A 22206-nucleotide genomic window follows, 5' to 3' on the forward strand; every position below is an offset into this window, starting at 1 on the left:
AATACACATTTTTGGATTATCTTCTCTTTTCTCTGTGTAGTACCAACATAAGACACTCGAGGCAGATATATTTTAATTCATAACGTGAAGTAACGCACCGACCACGGGTTGATTTTTACAGGGTGTTGTTAAATGCCTTTTAAAATGGCTAGGTTGTGATTTAAGCATTTAGCCTCTTCCTGGTGTAATTAACATTTTAGAAGTTTTAGAGATTCTGTTGCACAACTTATTGCACAAATGTATCTTATTATGAAACGTGCTCTGTTTACGTATGGTTACGAGTGTAGTTGATCAAATTAGCACGAAGCTGGGCTATCTGAAGTCACAATGAATGAAGACGGTTGCATTATCTATCTTTTTACAGTTAACTCCACAGTACCTGTACTTTTTTTGTGTGTAGAAAAAATGATTTGCCACCTTTATATAGCTGAGGCACAATAGCATCACAGGCTCGATTTATTCTTGTATGTTAAGCAGCAACTATTTATTGGGCACGGCCAACACACAGCAAGCGCTGAAATCACAGATATATTGTATAACACTGATGGTCCAAGACATTCACCACAGACAGTGGAATCCTTTCTGAAACATTGGACTTTTTGCATGCGTAATTCTGAATATCTGTTGCAAAATGTTGCAGAAAGAGTATAATTGACTGGTGTGTATTTAAATAAAGTAATAAAATAGAAGAAAAAAAGAATCTTATTTTTTTGTGTGTGTGAAATGAGCGACTGGATTGAACACTACACTGGAGTCGTCCACGGTCCTCGCCACAGGCAGTATATCAGGCCTATAAAAATCAAAGCTGCCTGATGTAGTATTTTATAATAGTATTAAACGACCAAAAAAGTTCATGTAGTTTCTTCTATAAATACAAGAGGATTGTCGCACGGTGGTGTTTAATGCCCTCGTTAAGGAAAATGACTGTTAATTTCCCAATAAACCTGTTCATTATCTCAACGTACTCCTATTACCCCACGAAGGAAGAGGTTTGCCTCCTCGGAGGTTTAAACACGTGGGGGTATAACAACAGTTTAGGGAGAAAAAAAATCGGTTGAGTAAACTTTATATGCAGACGTCACTTGGTTTTTGTGATACCTTTCAAAGTCCTGTTAAAGATCTCCATAAATTGCCTTTATTAAATAGTTATTGTCAACCTCCCATTCAGGACTCTTATACTGTACAGATCACGATATAATGCCACATCAGATAATAGACGAAAATGTTCTCTCACTTATTATTGTGGGTCACTGCCCTGCATATACTGCCCCTTAATATAATGTCAAAACCTTTCATAATTTAAGTTGACATTTTCCCGACTGCTTGTAGATATCTGAAGAGATATATGGACACATTCCCATTTTGCATATTGCATAAACAAGACAATTTATTTAGATGAGAAATATAGAGAGCTCAAGAGGAGGAGAGCTCCGTACAGCCTCTTGGCGGATTGATTTACACCCCATTGACGCTTTATCAGGCTCGCGAAAAAAGTCTGACCAATCACTTCGCTCGGAGCGCACGCCACAGCAGCCCGGCTCTATTTCGTTGGCGAGCGAGTAGAGAGGAGTACCGTGAAGAGGGGAGTAAAGCACATTTCTATTGTACATGTTTTCCCTTTAATGAACAGTACGTTATATAATGTCCGAGAATGTCCATTTCTGGAACTCTAAGCAACTACTATGTCGATTCTATTATAAGTCATGAAGGAGAAGATCCGAACGCGTCCCGCTTCTCCAATGTACAGTACTCCAGTGCTAGACAACCGGGACCCGGCGAGCATCCCGAGTTCCCCTCTTGTAGCTTCCAGCCCAAGCCTCCAGTGTTCAGTTCGTCGTGGAGTCCATTCAGTTCCCACGCGTCCAGTGGCTTACCAGCGGTCTACCATCCGTACATACCGACGCAGCCAGTGCCTTCAACGGATACTCGATACCTCCGCACATGGCTCGACTGCGCTCCGAGAGCAGAACCTCTGCCCGGTCAGGGACAGGTCAAGATGGAGCCGCTCCTGGGACATCTCGGGGAACCACCGAAACTAGTCGGGCAGCATGAGTACATCTTGGAGTCTTCTACAGCACGGGAGATGAATTCTGCTCACAGCGCTGGGTTTGAAGACAATAAGGACATATGCGAAGCCAGCGAGGACAAAGAGGGACCGGATCAAAGTAAGTTATAAACCTAGGAAGTGAACACTCTGTAAAGCGTTTAATGCTGTCATAAAACTAGAACAAAGCAACGGAGGGCAGCAGATACCTCACGCAGCCAAGTATGATCATGTAACATTCTCCAGTTTTGGCTAGCATGTAAGGTTTTTAATCCGAGTATGTGTATATACCCAAATATGTATGATTTAACCATGCTATGCTCATAGCATTGCTGGCGACCGTTTTGATCTGCCCATTTGAAGTAACGTAGATTCACACGTTAATAAAACATGCTTTTATTTCCCCAAATCATGTTATTTGCGTTTATTACATTCTTTAGTAACTTTTAGTAGCCTAGACTCTTTCTCTTTCTGTCACTGTTAGAGACCCTTATTTGCGCGTCAGTGCACTTTAGTGCACTAGCCAGTTTGAGGTCGGCAGTAAACAGCTTTTTGTGCAATGACTCCCCAAATTGTCTCTTAGGTATACTAAATAGTGCAAATGTTGGTCTTATGTTTAGTAGCAAAACTGGTTATCAAAAACATTATAACGTTTATATGCTTTTCATCTGCATCTCTAATTTATTTATCTTATTCTATTTATGCGAACATATTATTGACTATTTCCCAGGGGTGAAGGTATAGTTTGAAAACCACAAAATAATTGTAATATTACATAAATATGTTTTTAATGATAAATCTGTATGTTTTCCCCTGATCTTGCCTGTTCTTGAGCTCCCTCAAGAGTGGGTTTGAGCCGGTGCAGAGTAGCTATAATCCACATAATTCCAGCTCATAGCCGTAAAATTGTTTATTGCTAAAGTATTCCAACAAGTTCAAAAAAGCAGCTAAAATCTTAGGGATTTGTTCAACGGTCGTTTTCGATTTTGTCGCAATGAATTTGAAAAGGCCATTGATTTTAATCCGTGAAATAGTCAGCAGCACTGCGTACTAATGGAATTGTGTGCGACAGAAATCCCCAATGTGCTACCCCGGGCGGCAGTCCAGAATAAACTGTAGGCAAAGGCAATGATGTTGTTGGGAGTTAACAACACGTCCCGCTTTGTGCTCATGGCTGCCCATGAGAAGGAAAAAGTTATAGGTCTCAAGTCTATTAAGTTATCAGAGGAGCCAACATCCCCATTAATCGTACATGAGCTCTTTGGGATGTGTTGCGTTAAAACTAAATTATCAGAGTAAAATACGATTCAGTCCAAACATACGTTTATGCAATAATAAGCGTCCTAAGCTCAGAAGTCCATTGTCTTTGTCACAAGGTGTATAGATGTGTCCGTGAGGCCTGTACTTGACATGACAAGCGCATTAATAATTTTAGATGCGTGTATCTCATTCCATCACTATAAAAATACAATTGCGATTTGGGATAGCCTATCTTAGAAAGCAGATGTACAACTGAAGAGTACCTATGTCTTGAGGCAGAAGCGATGGAGTTGCACGCATAGATGAGAAACAACTATAAAAACGTGGCCTTTTCTAACCTACTAGCATACACAATCAAACTGCCTGAGCCCCTGAAAAGTGAAGTAATGTACCAAACGTTGAACGTTTTCCATGCAAATACTTTAAGAGAGCACGAAGCACCACCATTATAGAATCGTTCCCTTGACGTCATTTAACCCACGCAGGTACAGAAGGTATGCACAGGTGACATCAGTTTCGTCATCACAGTGAATCTCGAGTCGCTGTAACATTCAGCTTCTCCGTGTGCATGTTAACAAAAGTCAGCACAACGGACATTTTTCAGCCTCCCATCTGCATTCCCGACCAAACCACTGAGGGAGAAGACGCCTCGTTAGAGATGCTCTTCCTCCGTAATTCATCCCACATTTCTCCCTAAAAAGGAGATAATCTCATGTCACATGTGACCTCATTTTGCAGTGCATTCCAGTATGGTTAAACTCCCTGCAGAGTTCCAAATTAAACCTTTCTTTCCCCTCAGCCCTTTTCTTCTTATTATTTTTCTTCTCTTTAAAGAAAACTTTATATTATCCAGTGCTTGCACATTCTCCTTTTCAGGGAGATGAATGACATGAATTATCACAGGTGAATTTAGGTTGCCTCTTGTACAAAGTGGTGGTACAGTTTAAGTATAGAACTGTATTACTGCGTCTCAAGTTAATACTTTAAAATTGCCTTGTTTTCATAAATCATAGCGTTGGTTTTCATGCATTTGTAAGTGATGGCCCCCTAAAGCACTTTGTTTTAATAATATTCATCGTCTTCGTTAAGGCTGTAACTTTGAGTGCATTTTGAAATGTGTTTCATGTTGGGATCTGTACTAATATTATGATCTACTCTTCTTGTTTTTGACTGTCATTTGCAGACGACCCATCTGCCAACTGGTTACACGCTCGATCATCCCGGAAGAAGCGATGTCCATACACGAAATATCAGACCTTGGAGCTAGAGAAGGAATTTCTGTTCAATATGTACCTCACCCGAGACCGGAGACACGAGGTAGCTCGCCTGCTGAACTTGACAGAGCGACAAGTCAAAATATGGTTCCAGAACAGAAGGATGAAAATGAAGAAAATGAATAAGGACCAGCCCAAAGAATAATAACGCAGACTGGTGCGAGGCGTTCAAGCCGTTTACAAAAAGTATTTTAAATCTGGAAGCTGATGCAAGAATGTGTTGCTGCGTCATAAAGAAAACGCACACGCGCATCCACACACCATTTTCCATAGGACTGGACAGCGTTCAACATATAGAGAACAAGGAAGAAGTGAGATGATGCAGAGGAAGGGGAAAACGTCTTGCCATCTCTCTCTCTTCTTTTATTGCATTTTATGACTTGTGTGAAAGAAACACTTCACCAGGAAATAAACAGGTGATAAGGAACTGGTTTCAACAGGCTAAGAGCAGCTGAAATATTGTGCTTTTCATAAAGTTGATCTCTATAATTCTGCATTTTTCATCATTCCTTTCGTCATAGACGTGCTGATACAAAATGTATTTAACAAAACATACGCCTCATTCAATATACAAGGGAAGTTTTGCTTATCTGTAAAATAGGTTCACGTATTTGCTAAAGACGTGAGCTCACTTTTACAAAATTATTATTATTATTATTATTATTATAGCGGAATAAAGCCTTGTCTTGGTTGATTCAAATGTACTAATAGTAGTAGTAGTAGAAGTAGTAATAATAATAATTTCTAAATAATAATTTTCTTTATAGCTTCTATTATAGTTTCGTTCAATAATGTTTGTATAATTTGGGGACAAAATCAAGTATCAAACTGAAGTAATTAAACACGAATGAAATTAGTTGTTTTACCTACTATTTTTTGTTCAGTTATCCCAAAATAATCATTTTGAAATTTAGAGTGCAGGTTCCGAGTGTATTTGCAGCGTGCCAGTAACCCTATAGAGTCAATTCGTGCTGAAATGTATAACAACCTTTAATACAGATTCGGTCGCAGTTGTTTACATAAATGTGCGCATGCCACGTATTGTGTAGTTTTCTTATGTATGTGTTATTGAAAAGTTAGTATTAATTCGAAGCTGTTTTATGTGCGGTCTAAGGATTGTTGTTTTAATTTATTGTAAAAACGTTAATAGGGGTTTTATTTCTTTTTAATTGAATGTTTTATATGTTGTAAAAAGAATTTCATAAGATAATTCATACTTGAATGAGCTGATCCACGTAACCTTTTATTTTGTTTACAGGTTCCATGTAGGCTATATGTCCAGAATCATGTCCGTTGTCAGTGATGTTTTGCTGTATTTGCTCGTTCATTCATATTGCTCTGCTGGATTAGAGATTTGTTTTTTATGTTTTTGTGATTTGACTTTACGGAAATCGAGCGCCGCCACCTTCAGATGTCAATCACTCCATAAACTTTTCCCAATGTCTTTGACGCACGTCCAGTCACACACACACACACACACACACACACACACACACACACACACACACACACACACACACACACACACACACACAGACGCACACACACACACACACGCACGCATTTATTAAATTCTGTACATTTATTAAAATAAAAATAATTACAACACCAGACTTTAACTCGCAACGCAAGCTCTAAATAGATTTTTTACGCGACTGCTCTGTCTCTTTTTGTGTTATTGTTTTGTTGTATTGTTAATCTGTGCTATTGCACTGTTGATGCTGGACTCATTAAAGTTTACATGTAGACCACACACACAGGTATTGTCATTTCTATGGACAGAGCTAATAGGCAGGTTGGTGAAAGTAACCCAAATACAATATGATTTAAAATGTAACCTCTCTCTCTCTCTTTAAATGAGTGCACAGCCTGATGTATTACTGCAACAAAAGTCTCTCGGAATCAAAAAAATCATCATGTAATTAATATAATTAATATAAATATATATGGCTGTGCATGATATGTCTTTGTGTCATCGATACTAGCCGGACACATTGACTAATTGGTGAAATTAAAGCCTTGCTGGTTTTTATGTATGTCAGCTTATGTATGCAGCCTGTATTTATTTATTTATTTATTTAGCACGTCACCTCTTTCCCCGATTTGGCACAATAATTGCCCTTTATGTTTTTTGATTGTAAACCAGCCCAAACTTTATCTCGTTCTTTTGTGCTTCAGCGAAGGACATGCTACTCTGCTTTAATGCTTACTGCATTTTATAATGAGAATCATATGTTGTAAATATGTTATCGGGCGCTCGAGCATTCATCTTGAATCGGAATGAAGAAACGTGCAGCTCACATGTGGAAAGAAGAATAACCATGACACATCTTTACTTTGGCTCTCTTCTTAACGTATTATTTGATTCCCTTACGATATTTGTGGTGTTATATTTGGCTATACCGCATCCTCCAGATGCAAGCTATGCATCAAGAGTCAAGAAGGATATTTTGCCTGCAGAGGCGATGCATGATAAATTATGCAAACTAAAAGGGATAAGGTGTAAATGTTTCAGGCTCTGAAGTTAGACTCTCAATAATGTAAGACGCGAGGCCCACTGTTAGCAGATGAAATGTGCACTGTCAAATGCAATGGTAAATATGGCCATTCACATGCAGTTTTATAGCAATAATAATAATAATAATAGCCTAATAATAAAATTAAGAATACAATGATTTGACTACAAATATAGACAGCCAATGTCCTACCCATTTTGCAATTGACGCAAATGCAAATATAAAGAAGACAGCTTAAAAAAGTTCTGCATTCAACAGATTGTAACAATTAAATATTTTTGAAGACATTGCCAGTTGTCCTGGCTCGCAGATGTGGGTGCGAAATCAGCCTTCGTCACATATTAATTCAGCATAAGTCTGCCTTGGTGATTCTAGGGCTGAGAAGATATTTTGGGTCCTGCCACACCATTAACGCCCTTTATTTTGGTGTTTTGAAAGGAAACAAACTGCAGAAAGGATGTACGCTCGATGTTCGAAGGAAATGGGAAGTCGACTGTCATAAAAAAAGAGAAAGAAATTCAATGTGGTGTGCCGCAATAAAATAATATGACTGTAATAAAACTTTATAGGGTATAAATTTGTGAAGGTTAAGAACTAAATGGCTGTAAAGCAAACACTCCGCGATAAAAAGAAAAATGGAAGAAAATGTGAAAAACGTTTCAGGATTCTAATAACTGTAAGGCAAAATGATTTGCGTAAACACTGTGTCTCTGTTGGGGGAGCCTGTTTTTTTTCTTCCCCTTTCTCACATTTGTCGTTTATTGTGTACAGCGTTTGTTCTTTCATCGTCCAGATTCCTTACAGAGTAGGGGGTCGGGATGGGTGAGATCGGGACTTCCACACGAGAGCCCTGAGTCCAATTCAATCGACGCCCACCCTTTGTTCCATTTCCGAACGCACTACAGCTCTTATAGCGGGCCATAAACTGCCACAAAAAGGATTTCTGGCGAGACGTCTGCGATGACCAACGCTAATATGTTTACAGCCTTTTGGAGCGGGCTCCCCTTCGACATTTTGTGGATACACATCCGATTGTGCCATGGTGATACAAAGGCCGTTTGCTAAAGAAAAAATATTAAATTCCCTCAAAATCAAAACCACACATTACAGTAAATTTCACAACTATAGAGTTCAGTTTATTGTGTTTATAGCTGCTTTAATGGATAGTGCAAAAATACATTAAAAGTTATGGTCATGTCGTGGTGTGTAGTTTGGTGTTGTATAGAGTAATATAACTACCCACATCATCAGTGATGTGAATAATAATGAAATAAAGCTTTTGAATAAATAGAAATGTTAATATCTCTCTAATATATATGTATAAATAAATATATAATATATATATGAATGAGATAGATATTAACATTTCTAGAATATTCTTATATATATTGTGTGGCCATAAGCTTAAAGCCTGTCAGTACTGTCAGTACTGACAACTAACAAAAGGAAAGTCCACATAATAATGATAATGATTGTATTATTGTAGTGATGCTAGTGATACAATAATGCACAAGAACCAAAATAGAACCCAAATAAAAAAGGGATGTAGCTATTTGTGCATGGAAATGTTATTTTGAGGCCTGAATATATCTATCTATCTATCTATCTATCTATCTATCTATCTATCTATCTATCTATCTATCTATCTATCTATCTATATATATATATATATATATATATATATATATATAATTTTTTTAACATTGTGTATGCAAATAAAAATAATTCGTGAAAGTCATCTAAAATCAGCTATTAGTCAGTTGTTGTTGTAACTGTTGTTATTAATAGTAGTAACAGCATCAGTAGGTTTGGTAATGGTAGAGGTAAAAATATCCTTTAGTTGTGCTGTAAAATAAATAATATAAAATAAAAATTACATATCATGGACAGATGTAATTCTATTTTAGCCTCATTCTAGATGTTAAGCTCAATACTGTTAAACATATGAACAAAAAACTAGTAAGACGGAATAAAACAACTACTTACTTTCATTGCTTTTAATGGTTAACCTTAGCGTTAGTGTTCCAACCCTACGCAGATTACTTTTCTAGATATGATTAAAAACACACAAGACTAGATCCTACAAGGGTCGGTTTTAAATTGATTTCTTGTTATAGAGAATGAAAAGAAGTAGGCTACTCAACATCATTGAATTTGCACTTACTGAGCTGTTAATTCGCTCATTCTGTTTTGATGTCCGTTGTTTATAGAACCATTAGCTTTTGAACTTCCGTCTCATTACGTCTGAATTTGCTCATGGAGTAACACACAATTGCCGCTTGATGGCAATGTTGTTCCATCAAAAAGTGACTGGCTGACCACCTTCCACCCCCAAACCGGAAACACTGGGGCCAAAACATTTGCGACATGTGCAGTGTTACACTTGACTGAAGTAAGGTTCATACAGTTTACCTCCGTTACAGTGGAGCTTTCGAAAAAGACGAAGCACATTAACTACAGAAGATTCTTAATCTATGTGATAAAGATCCTGAGAAACATCTTCTTTTGAATGTGTCTTTAAATGTTAAGGTAGGCCTCCTCAGACTTAGGATATAATGATTAATAATGTATTTTTGTAATTCTGTTTTAATCATTATTAAACGTTTTCAGTTCGGTTTTTTAAGTTATTAGAGCAATGTTAAAATAAATTAATTCAGTGCACTTTATTATTTGCTCTATTGTAGGCTATATGAGACTCACACGTTTTTGATAATTCAATTATTGTTTTAAATGGTAATAGAATGATTATATGACTAAATAAGATTTAAAGTCACCACACAAAACTTGGGTAAGCAAATGTTTTATTCACATAAAAAAAACAACAACAACAACAAAAATACATTATTTGATCACTGCTATTGCAGGGAAATTGTAGAAAAAGCAAAAAAAAAAAAAAAAAACATACAACAATATGACGCTCTCTGACACCATACTTTTTATTATTAAATTCACTAACTATATACTCACATATTCATGTAATGTACAGTCAATTCACAGAAAATATCTACTGCAGAATGTCCGTCATGCTTAGATGCATTATATTTTACGATGTTCTAGGTTTTACTAGATCCGAATAATAAGCTTAACTGGTCTAACCAACGCTAGTCAAACGCAAGAAAAAATGCATACACATTGTGAACTCCTTGTGCTTGTTAAGAGAAAAACATTTAATACGAGCAGAGCAAGAATACCGCTTAAGATTATTCCCCCTCATGTAGTGAACATAAAGCTTCAAGAGGATTCGTCACAATGAGGTGATGAATTTTGGAAAGACATTGCTTTCAAATCCTCGGCAGTAATTTATTATAGACTCAAATGAGTTGTAAAATGACAAGCAAGGGAATTAGATCATATGTGTCAAAAAGATAAAAAAAATATAACTTTTTGTGCGTTAAACGAGCAGTTTTATTCAGTGTATAAGCTAAGCATATTTTAAAGTAAAAAGGGCAACATCTTAGATATTTAGAAAATATGAAAAGTTAGCTAAATAAATCTATAATAATTTTATAATTAGAGTTCCATAAGGAATCCAGAAACATTTTAAACTGCTACAAGCACGTAAAACATATGGTTTGTTTATTCATTGATTTTAAATAATTTCAGTCATTTTTAAAATTAGAATATATATCTTGCACGGTAGTCTACTTTTCCCCTTCTCAGATTTTCAAGGCAGTTATAACCGATTTACTCGTGCTAAACACAATGGCAGGATGTATGGAAAACAAAAATGAAAATGACAATTAAATGACTTAGTATTTCTGCATGGATAAAATCGGGGTTGAAGCATTTACCTGGAACCCAATAAAAACCTAACAGTTTTAGATGCACTACGTCAACAACAAACAGTAGGGGCGTTTATTACATCTTATATTTTTTTAAACCACATTTGCCATTACACCTGACGTGCGGGTCAATTTCAACATCCTCACATCTTTGTAACTATATTTATATAAATACAATTATCAGAATATTAAATATGACCACCTCGCTAATTTTCGACGCGCGCGCCATGCAGAGGATGATTTTGTAAGTTTAGGCGTGCTTATAAGGTTTATAGAATGTAAAACATTTAAACTGATGCCAATTAAATCTTGTACTTTTTTAAGATTGGCCGTCTTGACCCTGACATTTGAAAAAAAAAGGAGGCTAGACCTCATTAGAGATTTGGAAATTAACGACTAAATATGCATCACTTCAGATTGTCTGTGATGAAAAATAAATCTTTCAAAGGGGGTTTGGAGTGGAGAAGTTGAGTGGGGGGAGGAACAGAGGCTATGCACTTGATCTGATGCAAAGCGGCAGATTTCTCATTAACTTACCCGCTTGAACATATTAATGTGCATATTTCCCCCTCCTCTCTCTCCCTTGGCCCCCCTTCTCTCTCCTGCTCCCTCGCGCTCTCTCCCTCTCAGCTCTCTCTCTCTCTAACTCGCTTTCTCCTTTTCTCGTTTTCATTCTCTCACTCCCTTCTTATCAGAATCGCACAGAGAGGTGTCCGTGTAGGGATGCGAAAAACCAATGGAATGAAGATCCGATAGAAGATGCAAATGATGGTGAAAGCACACAGCAAAATATGAAACTGCTCATTTGCCGCCGAGTAAATCATAGAAAACTGGTTGGGAACTGGCACCCTTCACCGGAACTGTGATGCTGGAATTCTACAGTGGGAACATGCCTATATGGAAGCTTTAGACAAGTTGATTTAACAAAGGTATACAAACCCAAACCGTTCAGTTATTGGAAATCAAGGCTTGACTGCTGTATAGTTTGTTACCTCAGTAACTGTGAAACTGACAACTCTCTGAAGATTCTGCGCTGCATATAAAGACATTCAAACGCAAACTCTTCAACAAAATCAGCACCAACAACAACATCAAAAGATGAGCTCGTATTTCGTCAACTCTCTCTTCACTAAGTACAAAAGTGGAGACACTCTGCGGCCAAACTATTACGAGTGCGGATTTGCTCAGGACCTAGGGACGAGACCCACCGTCGTGTACGGTCCAGGCACCGGGGCCACTTTCCAGCATGCCCCTCAGATTCAGGAGTTTTATCACCACGGCGCATCCACGCTCTCCGCAGCTCCTTACCAGCAGAGTCCCTGCGCAGTAACTTGTCACGGCGAGCCGGGTAACTTCTACGGTTATGATGCTCTCCAGAGGCAAACGCTTTTCGGGGCTCAAGACGCCGACTTGGTTCAGTATAGCGATTGCAAGCTCGCCACGGGGGGCATCGGCGACGAGACGGACAACACAGAGCAGAGTCCGTCGCCCACACAGCTGTTCCCCTGGATGCGACCTCAAGGTGAGCCTCAGTAGACAGAATAGCCGGTCATCTCGCGTTGTGTGTTTCTGTATAAGTGACATAAACCAGGGTTAGCCACACGGGAAAAAAATCTCAGTACTATTTAGGTTTTAGAATAGCATTTCCTGTGTGCTCGAGAGGAGGGGAGACAATAGCCGTTTTTATTGTTTTATGGTGTTCAGAACTTGTGAATCACTTTACAGTTTAATGACCCTGCCATAGAAACCCGGGAGAGTGGGAGAGAGGAAGAAGGGGGCGAGAGAAAAGCCCCTTCTCTTCTTGCTGTTTCCATGTGTGAGACTTTGCCCCACAGCTGATCTCTCACTTCTCTCACCCAGGTCAACGTTTTACTGCAGCCTTTAACGACTTACAGTGAGCCCTGGGTTTATTTCAGTACACAGTGGTCGTTTTACAATGATTATGCCAATTATGGCTATGCCTAATCCTTTGAAAATGTGAAATAGGCCTGGTATAGACTGCTTTTTGACGATTTACTGTGAGGTTAGTGTTGCTCATTATTGTCTATTAGTGTTGTGGTACATATATTAGCTTTTACATGAATTCCTGCGTTAGGCTGTGGGGAGTCTTCATGTAGGCTACAGTAAAAGCCTACCCATAAACTATAATGTATCGCGATTGTGTATACTGTAGATGTTCATTTCGCATGGAAATTGCCTTTGTGCAATGTTGGTCCACAAATATATTCGAACTTGATTGATAAAATTAGGATTTGGCGCTTATTGTGAGCTCTGTCTAACATTTGTGAACTTGTTTATTGCCAGTAGCTGCCGGACGGAGGCGAGGCCGCCAGACCTACAGCCGCTATCAGACACTGGAGCTCGAGAAAGAGTTTCTCTTCAATCCCTACCTAACACGCAAGCGACGGATTGAAGTATCACACGCTTTGGGACTGACAGAACGACAGGTCAAAATCTGGTTTCAAAACCGTCGCATGAAATGGAAAAAGGAAAACAACAAGGACAAGTTTCCAAGCAGCAAGTCTGAACAAGAGCAGATCGAAAATGAGAAACGAGAGAAAGAACAGGCTTCCGGGACACAGTCAGCCGGCGAAGACTGCGACAAGGCAAAACAAATCTAGAGCGGATGCGCGCGCGTGGGTGTGTGTGTGTGTGAGAGAGAGAGAGAGTGTGTGTACGTGTGTCAGTCAATCAAGACGGCAAAGAATAAATAGGGAAAATAAAACATACAATGATGAAGAGAATAACAGTGTTTGCATGGAAGGTCTGTCTCACAGAGACATTTTAATCAAATTGAGTGGTTACATCTTTCACTCAAGGAAGACGCATAAAAATGACCTGGACTATATGACTATAAACTTAATGTGGTGACCACAGAACTTCAGGAAGACGAAGGACAAGAGGCATTTCTACTTTTTAACTGTTCTTCAGAGAGTATGATAGTGTTAAAGCTAGTCTCCTTTCTTTGTGAAATAATTATCGTGAAACTTAAGTTTCTATTGTTAGGATATTGTCATTAACAATTACCTTGGCAGCTGTATAGTTTTTAAGTTCAATGGTGCACTTTTAACTGTTCTCACTTATATGTTATGATGATGACGTAGAAATTAATGACTTCCAACAACATGAAACTGCCTATTTATGCCGTAGGATCTCTTTTTACACGTCTTTGGTTTCTTCTTAAATCGATGGTAATTTTTGTTGTCTTCCTTTCATGGGGCAAGCATGCGCACAGTGGATTATAAAAATGAATAAACAATAAAAAAGCAATTTGAAAATTATGTCATGTGACCCATGGTTTACTACGATTCAAATCGTTGTCGTTCACATTTACTGAAGAAGTGTATGAGATAATTATATGTTTTGTTGTCATACTTAACTATATATTCTAGTGTATAAAACTGGAGAGACCCGTCAGAAAGTGGACACAATAAAGTCCCCGGCACCATGTGTCCTCTATAGGCAACGTCTGTCCTAATCAAACACACCTGAACAAGCTAATCAAGATCTTCAGGATTACTAGGGCTACAGACAAGTGAGGTTACCGGACAGCTTTTAGGTTACGAGACAAGACGTTGTGTTAAAACATAGGCCTTAATCTCAAGTAATCCATATAAACACAAACAAGGAATAGAATGGATTAGAGCTGATTTATGGAACAATAAAACATAATATATCCACAAATTTGTAAATCTCACAGTAAAGTCATGTAGTGTGGTCTGGGTTTTGATTTATAGTAAGATATGTGAACTAAAAGAGTGAAACCACAACCCTCACAACTACTTTGTCAGACCAATATTGTAACACAACACGCTATAATGCACACTAAACAGAAACAGACTATGTAGGCTATTATATGGGAAATCTCTTAAAACGAAATTTCATCATGCTGGTCTTTGTTAAATGTGGGTATATGAATTACGGGAGCACATCTTATCAGGTGAATTACTGTCGTAAGAGTATGTGGGCTTCTCAAACATTCAGAGAGTAATTCCACGACAAGATTCAGAGCTCTCGCGTGAACATGTTTGCTCAGTTTGTACAGGGAAACTGTTTGGGGTGCACCGAACCATTCCGTCGCCATGGAAAGGCTAGTTAGTGGTGATTGTTCAGGCCATAGGGATGCTTTGAAGCAGAAACTAGTAAAGGCCCGAGTCATCATGCTCATGGCTCGGGCACACTGTACAGACCTTGCAGAAATGCAGTGATGAGATTGGGGTATGCTATACAAGAGGAAATAGTGTTGAAAATCAATACAGAAATAAATAGGTTTCTTGTTATTTGTGTGGTGGCCTCCCAAACAGGAGGTACGTTCCTAAATCTGGACAACCTGAATTCATTTATAAGTTTGTACAGCGCACAATTATTTATTTCTTGGCACGGATTTAGGTAATTACAGAAAGCTTCTCAATAGCCTATTGATTTGTGTGTTCTCCGTGTGCGTTTGTGTTGACTATAGGTACTGTTGGGTGTAAGTGTATAATTTAACAAATTTATTTGGATGGTCAGCTGCGAAGCCCTTCTCCACATTAGACATGGGCTCTGGGAAGACGCACACCCATTGGAGGATATTTCATCACGTGCTGCCCGTCACGTGGCCCCAGAGGAAAAAAACGGTGATTTTTGGTGTAAATCTAGACTGTAATTCTATAATATATCATTGGAGCTCGTAAAACCGACACTAAAACTTCTTGGCAAATAAATCACTTCTCAAATTATGAGTTCATTGTATTATGCGAACGCGTTGTTTTCCAAATACCAAGTGGCGAGTTCAGCCTTCTCTACAGGCGTGTTTCCCGAGCAAACTTCTTGCGCCGTTTCGTGCAGCTCGCAGCGGGCCAGCGGCTACGGCTCGGCTTCTACCGGTGCACCGGTCTCCTCTACAACTTCTGTGTCCCTGTCGAGCATGTACACGAACGGTGCTAGTCTTTCCAGCCAGACTCAAGGCATGTACCCCACTGCGTATGAGCTGGGAGCTGTTTCGTTGAACATGCCAAGCTCTCTGTTTGACCATCCGAATCTACCCATGGTGAGCGCTGGCCATCTCTGTAAAGCGCAAAGCAGTGGTAAAGAAGAGCAGAGGGGCTACCATCAAAACAACGAAAACAACCTCCGAATCTATCCGTGGATGAGGAGCACAGGTCTGTGAATACCGAATGTTTCTTAAGGACCGGGGTGTGCGTGTATATATGTCCGAGGGGGAGAGAGGGGGGAGACAGGTTAAGGAGAGCGACCCAGTCATTTGAAAAAGTGTCTTTTTCCTCAGATCATTTTTATGACTAATTAGTCGCCATAATTCAAAACACACGTATAGTATTTCGTGTTTTGAGGAAAAGGGAGGGGACGGTATATGAGCGGTTAGATTAATTATGTTTAGCTATATCAAATATCCAATATTCGGCTGAGATTGTGTGTCATGGTTACATATGTTACATATGTATATATATTTAAGTTAGTATGTTGGCAGTCACGGTGTTAAAAATCCTCATGCTATTGATATGGAGGGCGTGGCCTTGTATTTCTATGGTATGTGAGAGCTGGGTGGACCTTTGTTTTAAATTGCTGTCAGAAATTTAACAGTGTCTGCGTGAGTGAGTGTGTGTGTGTGTGTGTGTTTATATTTGTGGGCCGTAAGTTGTAGGCTACATGTATGTGCCTGAAGCGTGCACGCGTGCATGTGTTGGAAATTTCACAAAACAAACGACTCATGATACGTCTAGTTCCGCGACTAATTATACGCTCGACAATGTTTTTTTTTTTTTTTTTTACAAATCGCCAAATTTTCGTAGCTTTCTTCTCACATAGCCTCCACGCGTCCCGGCTGACGCAGGCCACTTGAAAAGGAGGTCGACAAGTTCTCTTTTAATGATTTTCTGAGGCCTTTCAGGACACTCCCCACGAGCAAAGACGATCCTATCAGTCAGCTGTCAACCCTGGGCGCTTCTTCTCTTGTTAGCTCCCAGTGTAAAAATACAACAACATACTTTTGAAACAGATACCTCATTAGCAAGGTTGATGACATTTACTGGCAGATAGTCCTTGCGCGCCTTTGGTGCAGCTACCTACATGTTTGTTCTGTGTCGTAGTTTTGTGTAAAATGCCAATGTCATTTAAAAATAATGCATGGGTTATAGTACGTCTATCTTACTGTCGTTGTGCAGAGAGATACGACATTTTAAATAATTTTAATAATTTCCGCAGCCAATCGACCGAATTTCGATTGTAATAGGAAACCTGTATTTTAAGCATTTTACCTTTTTTTTTTTTTTTTAAAGATCAGATTAGTCCACTGATATCCTGTCATGTCCGATGCATAGAAGGAAGTCGGGCCTTAAAACCAATATTCACAAGTATATAAACACATATAGGCTTTTTACAAGAACTAGGTTAATCCTTTTGCTCCTATACAATTTTTTTTTGAACATAGACACATAAGCTAGGCCTTGCACCTCCAACCAATAAGTTTTGCGTCTTTGTTTCCATGAGGCTGGTTGCCTTTTCAGTCCATTTCGTGCTTTGGTTTAATTTCACATAGATGGGCTCTGTCCCTCGCTTGATTTCTGTTTTATTCACACACAGACACATTCACACAGCAGATGAAAATTCTGCTATCTATTTCCTTGCCTATCATTCGGGAGCCTGTGCAGAGACCCTGCATAGTGATCGAGTACAATGCTCTTCCTTGTTTTAACTCGTGAAAAAGCGTTTCGTTCTGCGAGGACATAACTTATGCACTTATTTTATACCTCTTAAAGAACGAAACCCCTATATCATGTTTATGGATTTCAGTACTTAACTTGTATTTCATTCTCTCGATTTCTCTCATTTCTTTTGCTTTCCCCTTAAATTCTTGATGCTTTTGGACAGTTTGTGCTAGACTAGTATCAACAAGAAGTGACACGGCATTGCCGACAAGACGGAAGTAGGATACAAACGACTGAAGAGTGCAATAAAAAAGTTCAGAAAGCACACGAACTCAAAGCAGTCCCCATTTGTCGACAGTCTGCTGGAAACGGAAACGCAGGGACAGCAGCAAGTCACTGACCGTGCATGGACAAGGTTGTGAAAGTCTAGTTAGATTTCTTTTCTTTAAAAGTGCAGCTAAAAGATGGATACTTTACATAGATGGCTTCTTTATCTAGATGGATAGACGAACACTTCAGCGCTAATGTGTAAGGGAACTAGATCATGTTGTTGACTTTGGTAGTGTTTAGAAGGAAGTCTGAACGCCAGGGCTCCATTAGAGTCACGGGAGTGTGCAAGCCAAGCCAGGGAATTTACATTCAGAAGGGTATTTGTTCACTTTCATTTTGCTTTTGAATCTTTACATTCCACTTTTATTTTTAAAAAATATTCTACCCTTCAAAATGTTGATTAGCTCGTGTTGCGTGTCAATATTAAAACTTAACGCTTAAATAGTGGTCAAACGCATGCTTAAATAACACGTGTTTCGTTTTGCTTTATGTTTTTAAATGTAAGGAATACAATTCTTAAAAAATATATAATTTTAGAAATCTTTAAAACGTTTGGGTTTAATTACCTCTTTTTTAAAATTAAGGATTTAATATATGCTTGTTATGTGATGCTTGTTATGTGATGGCCTAGGCACTCTGCAAAAAGCTACCAAGTCGTATTTAAATATTTAAAGTCAGAAATCTCGATATCTGAAAATATGCGCGATACTTATACACCTACAAACAGCACATTGCCCCCCCCCCCCCCAGGTATTGCTGCAAATTCTAAAATATGTCGAAATTCTCGTCTTACAATAACTTATTACAGTGGCAAGTTTTTTAGCTCAAATCTTTATTATTTTTCGATCACTGTATCCTATTTAAATTATTTTAATTTAATTCTAAATCTTTTGTTTTCATTCACACCAATGCGGATTCACCAAGGCAGAACTCTTGTTGAAAAAGATTCGAACACTTCATATTATTATTCACTAATGTTGTTGGTATAGCTACATATAAGCCTGTTCATATTTGTTATGCTTTCTGATTCTCATTTCGCGTTTCCACAGGTGCGGACCGGAAACGCGGCCGCCAGACGTATTCCCGCTATCAAACATTAGAGTTGGAGAAAGAGTTTCACTTCAACCGTTACCTCTCACGACGGCGGCGTATTGAGATTGCACACACCCTGTGTTTGACCGAACGCCAGATAAAAATCTGGTTTCAAAACAGAAGGATGAAATGGAAGAAAGAGAACAAATCAATGGGCCGCTGCTCTCCTGCTGCTGACCAAATCGGGGGCGACGAGGAAGAGGAAGATGATGAGTAGCAACACAAGTGGAAGACATAAAATAGACTATACTATCGATTCAGTCTGCTTTATTTCAGGATACCCTGAGTTGGAAAAAAAAGTCTTGCTACTTACAATAATGTAGGTAAAGTGTCACTGTCGTCTATTTGTGTAAGAGGTGTTTATGTGTTAGACTAGGCCTATTTTTTTATAGTAAATATAGTAATTCAAATTAATTAAAACGCATTTTAATATAGCCTAGTTGTATACGTTTAATTATCCTAGGCTATAAGCAGCCTAAATTATATATAGGCGGAATATTTGGACTATTTCAAATATTTGTGACTCATATTTGTGACCACGTTCGGATTAGTCAATGTGGGGTCAAAACACGGAAGGGAGCAGCCTTTTGTATTTTTTTTTATTTTATTTTGATATAACCTTATTCTGTATCAATGTGTACATTTTTGTCCGCTTAAGCAATTTTTGTTATAATATCTGTTATATTTTGCACAAGTGTTAAAATAAACTGTACAGCTGACTACAAGATGTTTAAATATTTGCATTCTTTCCTATTTTCCTTTGCTTTTCGTTTCTTATCGAATTATAATGAAAAAAAAATTGTTGAACCAAAGATCCCTGAATGTGATACGAGCATTTATTTTTATATATAGACCCATGCCTTTTTTAAAAGATTGCTATAAAATGGCACTCGAAAAAAACTCCTGTATTAATGTTTTATACACTACTATTACTACTACTACTAATAATAATATTAAATAGAAAAAAGTAATAAAGCAACCTCGCCTGGACGTCTTTTACGGTTATTCTTTATTAGTTAAATTATATACACTCTCAGGTTAATACATCCTCGAAAATAATTGCTTTATTTACATTAACAGTTACATGGGTATATTTCTTAAATGTTACTTATAACAATAAAGTACTTTTTACACTATTTGGGAATTACACATGATTTGTAATGATGATAATAATAATAGTAATAATAATTACACATTTTGATGTAAGCATATATATGAACAGTTATTTAATGTTGTAGATTTAGTAGGGACCAGTGGAATGGAAGTTATTTCACAAAGCATTATTAGTTTTATCCTATAGAGACTGTATTTTTTCGTCAGCATTAATAGAACAGTTTTCGTTTATTGTGACTTGTTTTCCCCCCCTTAGGTCAAGCCGAGTGTATGGAAGTGACAGGTTCTGTATCGTGTGAGACCAAAAGAAGGCGTTTATATTATGGGGTTGTAAACTAATGTGTTTACTGCATCAATAAAAATAGCCGGAAACGCCATAAAAGGGACAAAAATTTGCAGAATGGGAAAGGGGTCCGTCTTTTCTCGTTTCAGATCTTGTAGCAGCAGTCAAGCTTTTGGTGACAATACCTTTTCCGATTTAGACAAAGCTGTGATATTATAAGTGACTTGTATTTTTAATTAATGTGCTTATTTAGTTTAAATCCAATCTCGAAAGCCTTTAGTGCTGTTCGCTTTGTTGTGTTTTTCAATAACGTTCATTTTGTCGCATTGCGAATTTTTCGTGCATATAAACTATAGATTAGTACAGTGTATATCTCTTGAACTGTCAGGGGTGAGCATTGCAGTACTGCCATAACGTGACAAATATTTTCGCCCTGCATCTTTCGTTCTGAAATGTGTGTTTTTTAATGATAACAACATTTTCACTCGTTTTATGTCTGTTTCTGTTGAAATCGATTTTTTTTCTTCAGTATTATTTAATATTAGAAAAATTAATTTTAATAATTTTAATCGTCTAATTATTGTTTCTCATATTCATGTACAATATCATGGCTCTGATTTTAACATAGCTAATCGTCACCTCGAACATTTGAAAAAGGAATGGTCTCTCGAGGTAGAAAATGATCAAAAAAAGAAAAAAAAAGAAAAAGTGACTTAGTCACTAATCTGTTTATAGCGTGTATACATATAACCACTGTATCCCTGATCTCCCTTGATTCGCGACATTGCTTTGGGTTCCTTAATTTTATATTAAAGCTGGTCCGTGCTAAATTGTCTTAAATTATATATATTTAAAAAAAAATCAAACGGAACTTTGTTACTTTGTTGATGGGGTGTTATATTGTGCCTTAAAAAACAATATCACATGTTCAAGCCTATTATCTTACATGTTTGACTAATACGCTTTTAAGCTAGCCTAAGTTGTTTCCAGTGCATGGGAAAAAGCACGAAATACGAATTTTTCCTAGTGACTGTATGGGGGAAAAGATGGCGACGGCAGAGCTACTGCTGTTAAAACAGTCATGAAGAAATGCAATAATTCCTTGTTGTTTTATGAAAATTTACAACTTTGTGATAGAACTTTATGAGTGCCTGGGTCCTGGGATTGGCCGAGAATGGTCATGTGGACGAGTAACCGTGAACATGAACTTTTTATGATTTCCCAAGTGGTTATATTGCAGCATTCTTTTGGCCGCAGCACTTAATGTAGCTTCACTGTGCTCCTTAAAGGTTCTTGCTCTATTTTATAATATATTTTACCAACACCGAAAATGCGCACAGTCTGAGAGCATTGTTCAGGCTGATGTTCTCAGAATGAACATGGAGAGAACAGCCTCCTCTCCGCTCTGCTATGCTAATGTGGCAGCCTGTGATTGGGATAACCACTGCGATGGAGTCTTATTGAGATCTGGACATGCAGTAGGGTCTCATCTAATTTTTCATACGGGGGTCTGACTCCCGTTGACTAAAGCGGGTGTAACGGATGGAAGCTGTGGTGCCGCTGTCATTTTCACTGCTTCGCTCTAATGGCGGGACCAAGAAGAGCAACAGGACTTACCGAGCGCGAGCTACGGCGAGAGGTTTGCGCCTCTCTGTCCTGGTGCTGGGTGACGAATTATCAACAAAGGTAAGCCTGTCATTGTTTTGCAACCGCATCGTTTCTCTGAGGTAAGAGCTCGGCCAAGCCTAATCATGCGCACTGGATGGACGAACTCTACTTTAAGGTGTACATGCGCGACTTATAAGTAAACACCTTGTCTAAATCCAATTATTCATTTAAATCTTGGGTGGAGCAGACATAAGCGTTTG

At 38.2% G+C, this 22206-nt stretch overlaps 4 protein-coding genes across 6 annotated transcripts in view; all 4 read left to right on the plus strand.

Annotated features, from left to right (window-relative positions):
- The first annotated feature begins 352 nt into the window (after window positions 1-352).
- Window positions 353-6331, plus strand: LOC113044465 (homeobox protein Hox-B9a). The gene is made up of 2 exons (XM_026204482.1): window positions 353-2165; window positions 4488-6331. The coding sequence occupies exons 1-2, from the start codon at window positions 1652-1654 to the stop codon at window positions 4721-4723; spliced, it is 750 nt and encodes a 249-aa protein (XP_026060267.1). The 5' UTR covers window positions 353-1651; the 3' UTR covers window positions 4724-6331.
- Window positions 6332-9493: 3162 nt separating this feature from the next.
- Window positions 9494-14157, plus strand: LOC113044469 (homeobox protein Hox-B8a-like). 3 transcript variants are annotated; one of them, XM_026204506.1, is made up of 3 exons: window positions 9494-9623; window positions 11572-12398; window positions 13181-14157. In XM_026204506.1, exons 2-3 carry the CDS (start codon window positions 11975-11977, stop codon window positions 13495-13497), a joined length of 741 nt encoding a protein of 246 aa, XP_026060291.1. In that variant the 5' UTR covers window positions 9494-9623; window positions 11572-11974; the 3' UTR covers window positions 13498-14157. The 3 variants fall into 3 exon arrangements, with proteins under 3 accessions (XP_026060291.1, XP_026060282.1, XP_026060299.1); XM_026204497.1 differs by having other exon boundaries at window positions 9504-9623; window positions 11507-12398; XM_026204514.1 differs by lacking the exon at window positions 9494-9623 and having other exon boundaries at window positions 9955-12398; window positions 13184-14157.
- Window positions 14158-15481: 1324 nt separating this feature from the next.
- Window positions 15482-19677, plus strand: LOC113044483 (homeobox protein Hox-B7a). The gene is made up of 2 exons (XM_026204527.1): window positions 15482-16017; window positions 18900-19677. Exons 1-2 carry the CDS (start codon window positions 15594-15596, stop codon window positions 19157-19159), a joined length of 684 nt encoding a protein of 227 aa, XP_026060312.1. The 5' UTR covers window positions 15482-15593; the 3' UTR covers window positions 19160-19677.
- Window positions 19678-21555: 1878 nt separating this feature from the next.
- The window catches only part of LOC113044492 (homeobox protein Hox-B3a-like), a 50714-nt gene continuing 50063 nt past the window's right edge, over window positions 21556-22206 (plus strand). The window contains exon 1 of the mRNA XM_026204549.1: window positions 21556-22024. The gene's annotated coding sequence lies outside the window, so the exon portion shown is untranslated. The remainder of the gene's footprint in view (window positions 22025-22206) is intronic.

This window comes from Carassius auratus, chromosome 3 (genome assembly GCF_003368295.1).
Source record: "Carassius auratus strain Wakin chromosome 3, ASM336829v1, whole genome shotgun sequence".
Lineage (NCBI taxonomy): Eukaryota > Metazoa > Chordata > Actinopteri > Cypriniformes > Cyprinidae > Carassius > Carassius auratus.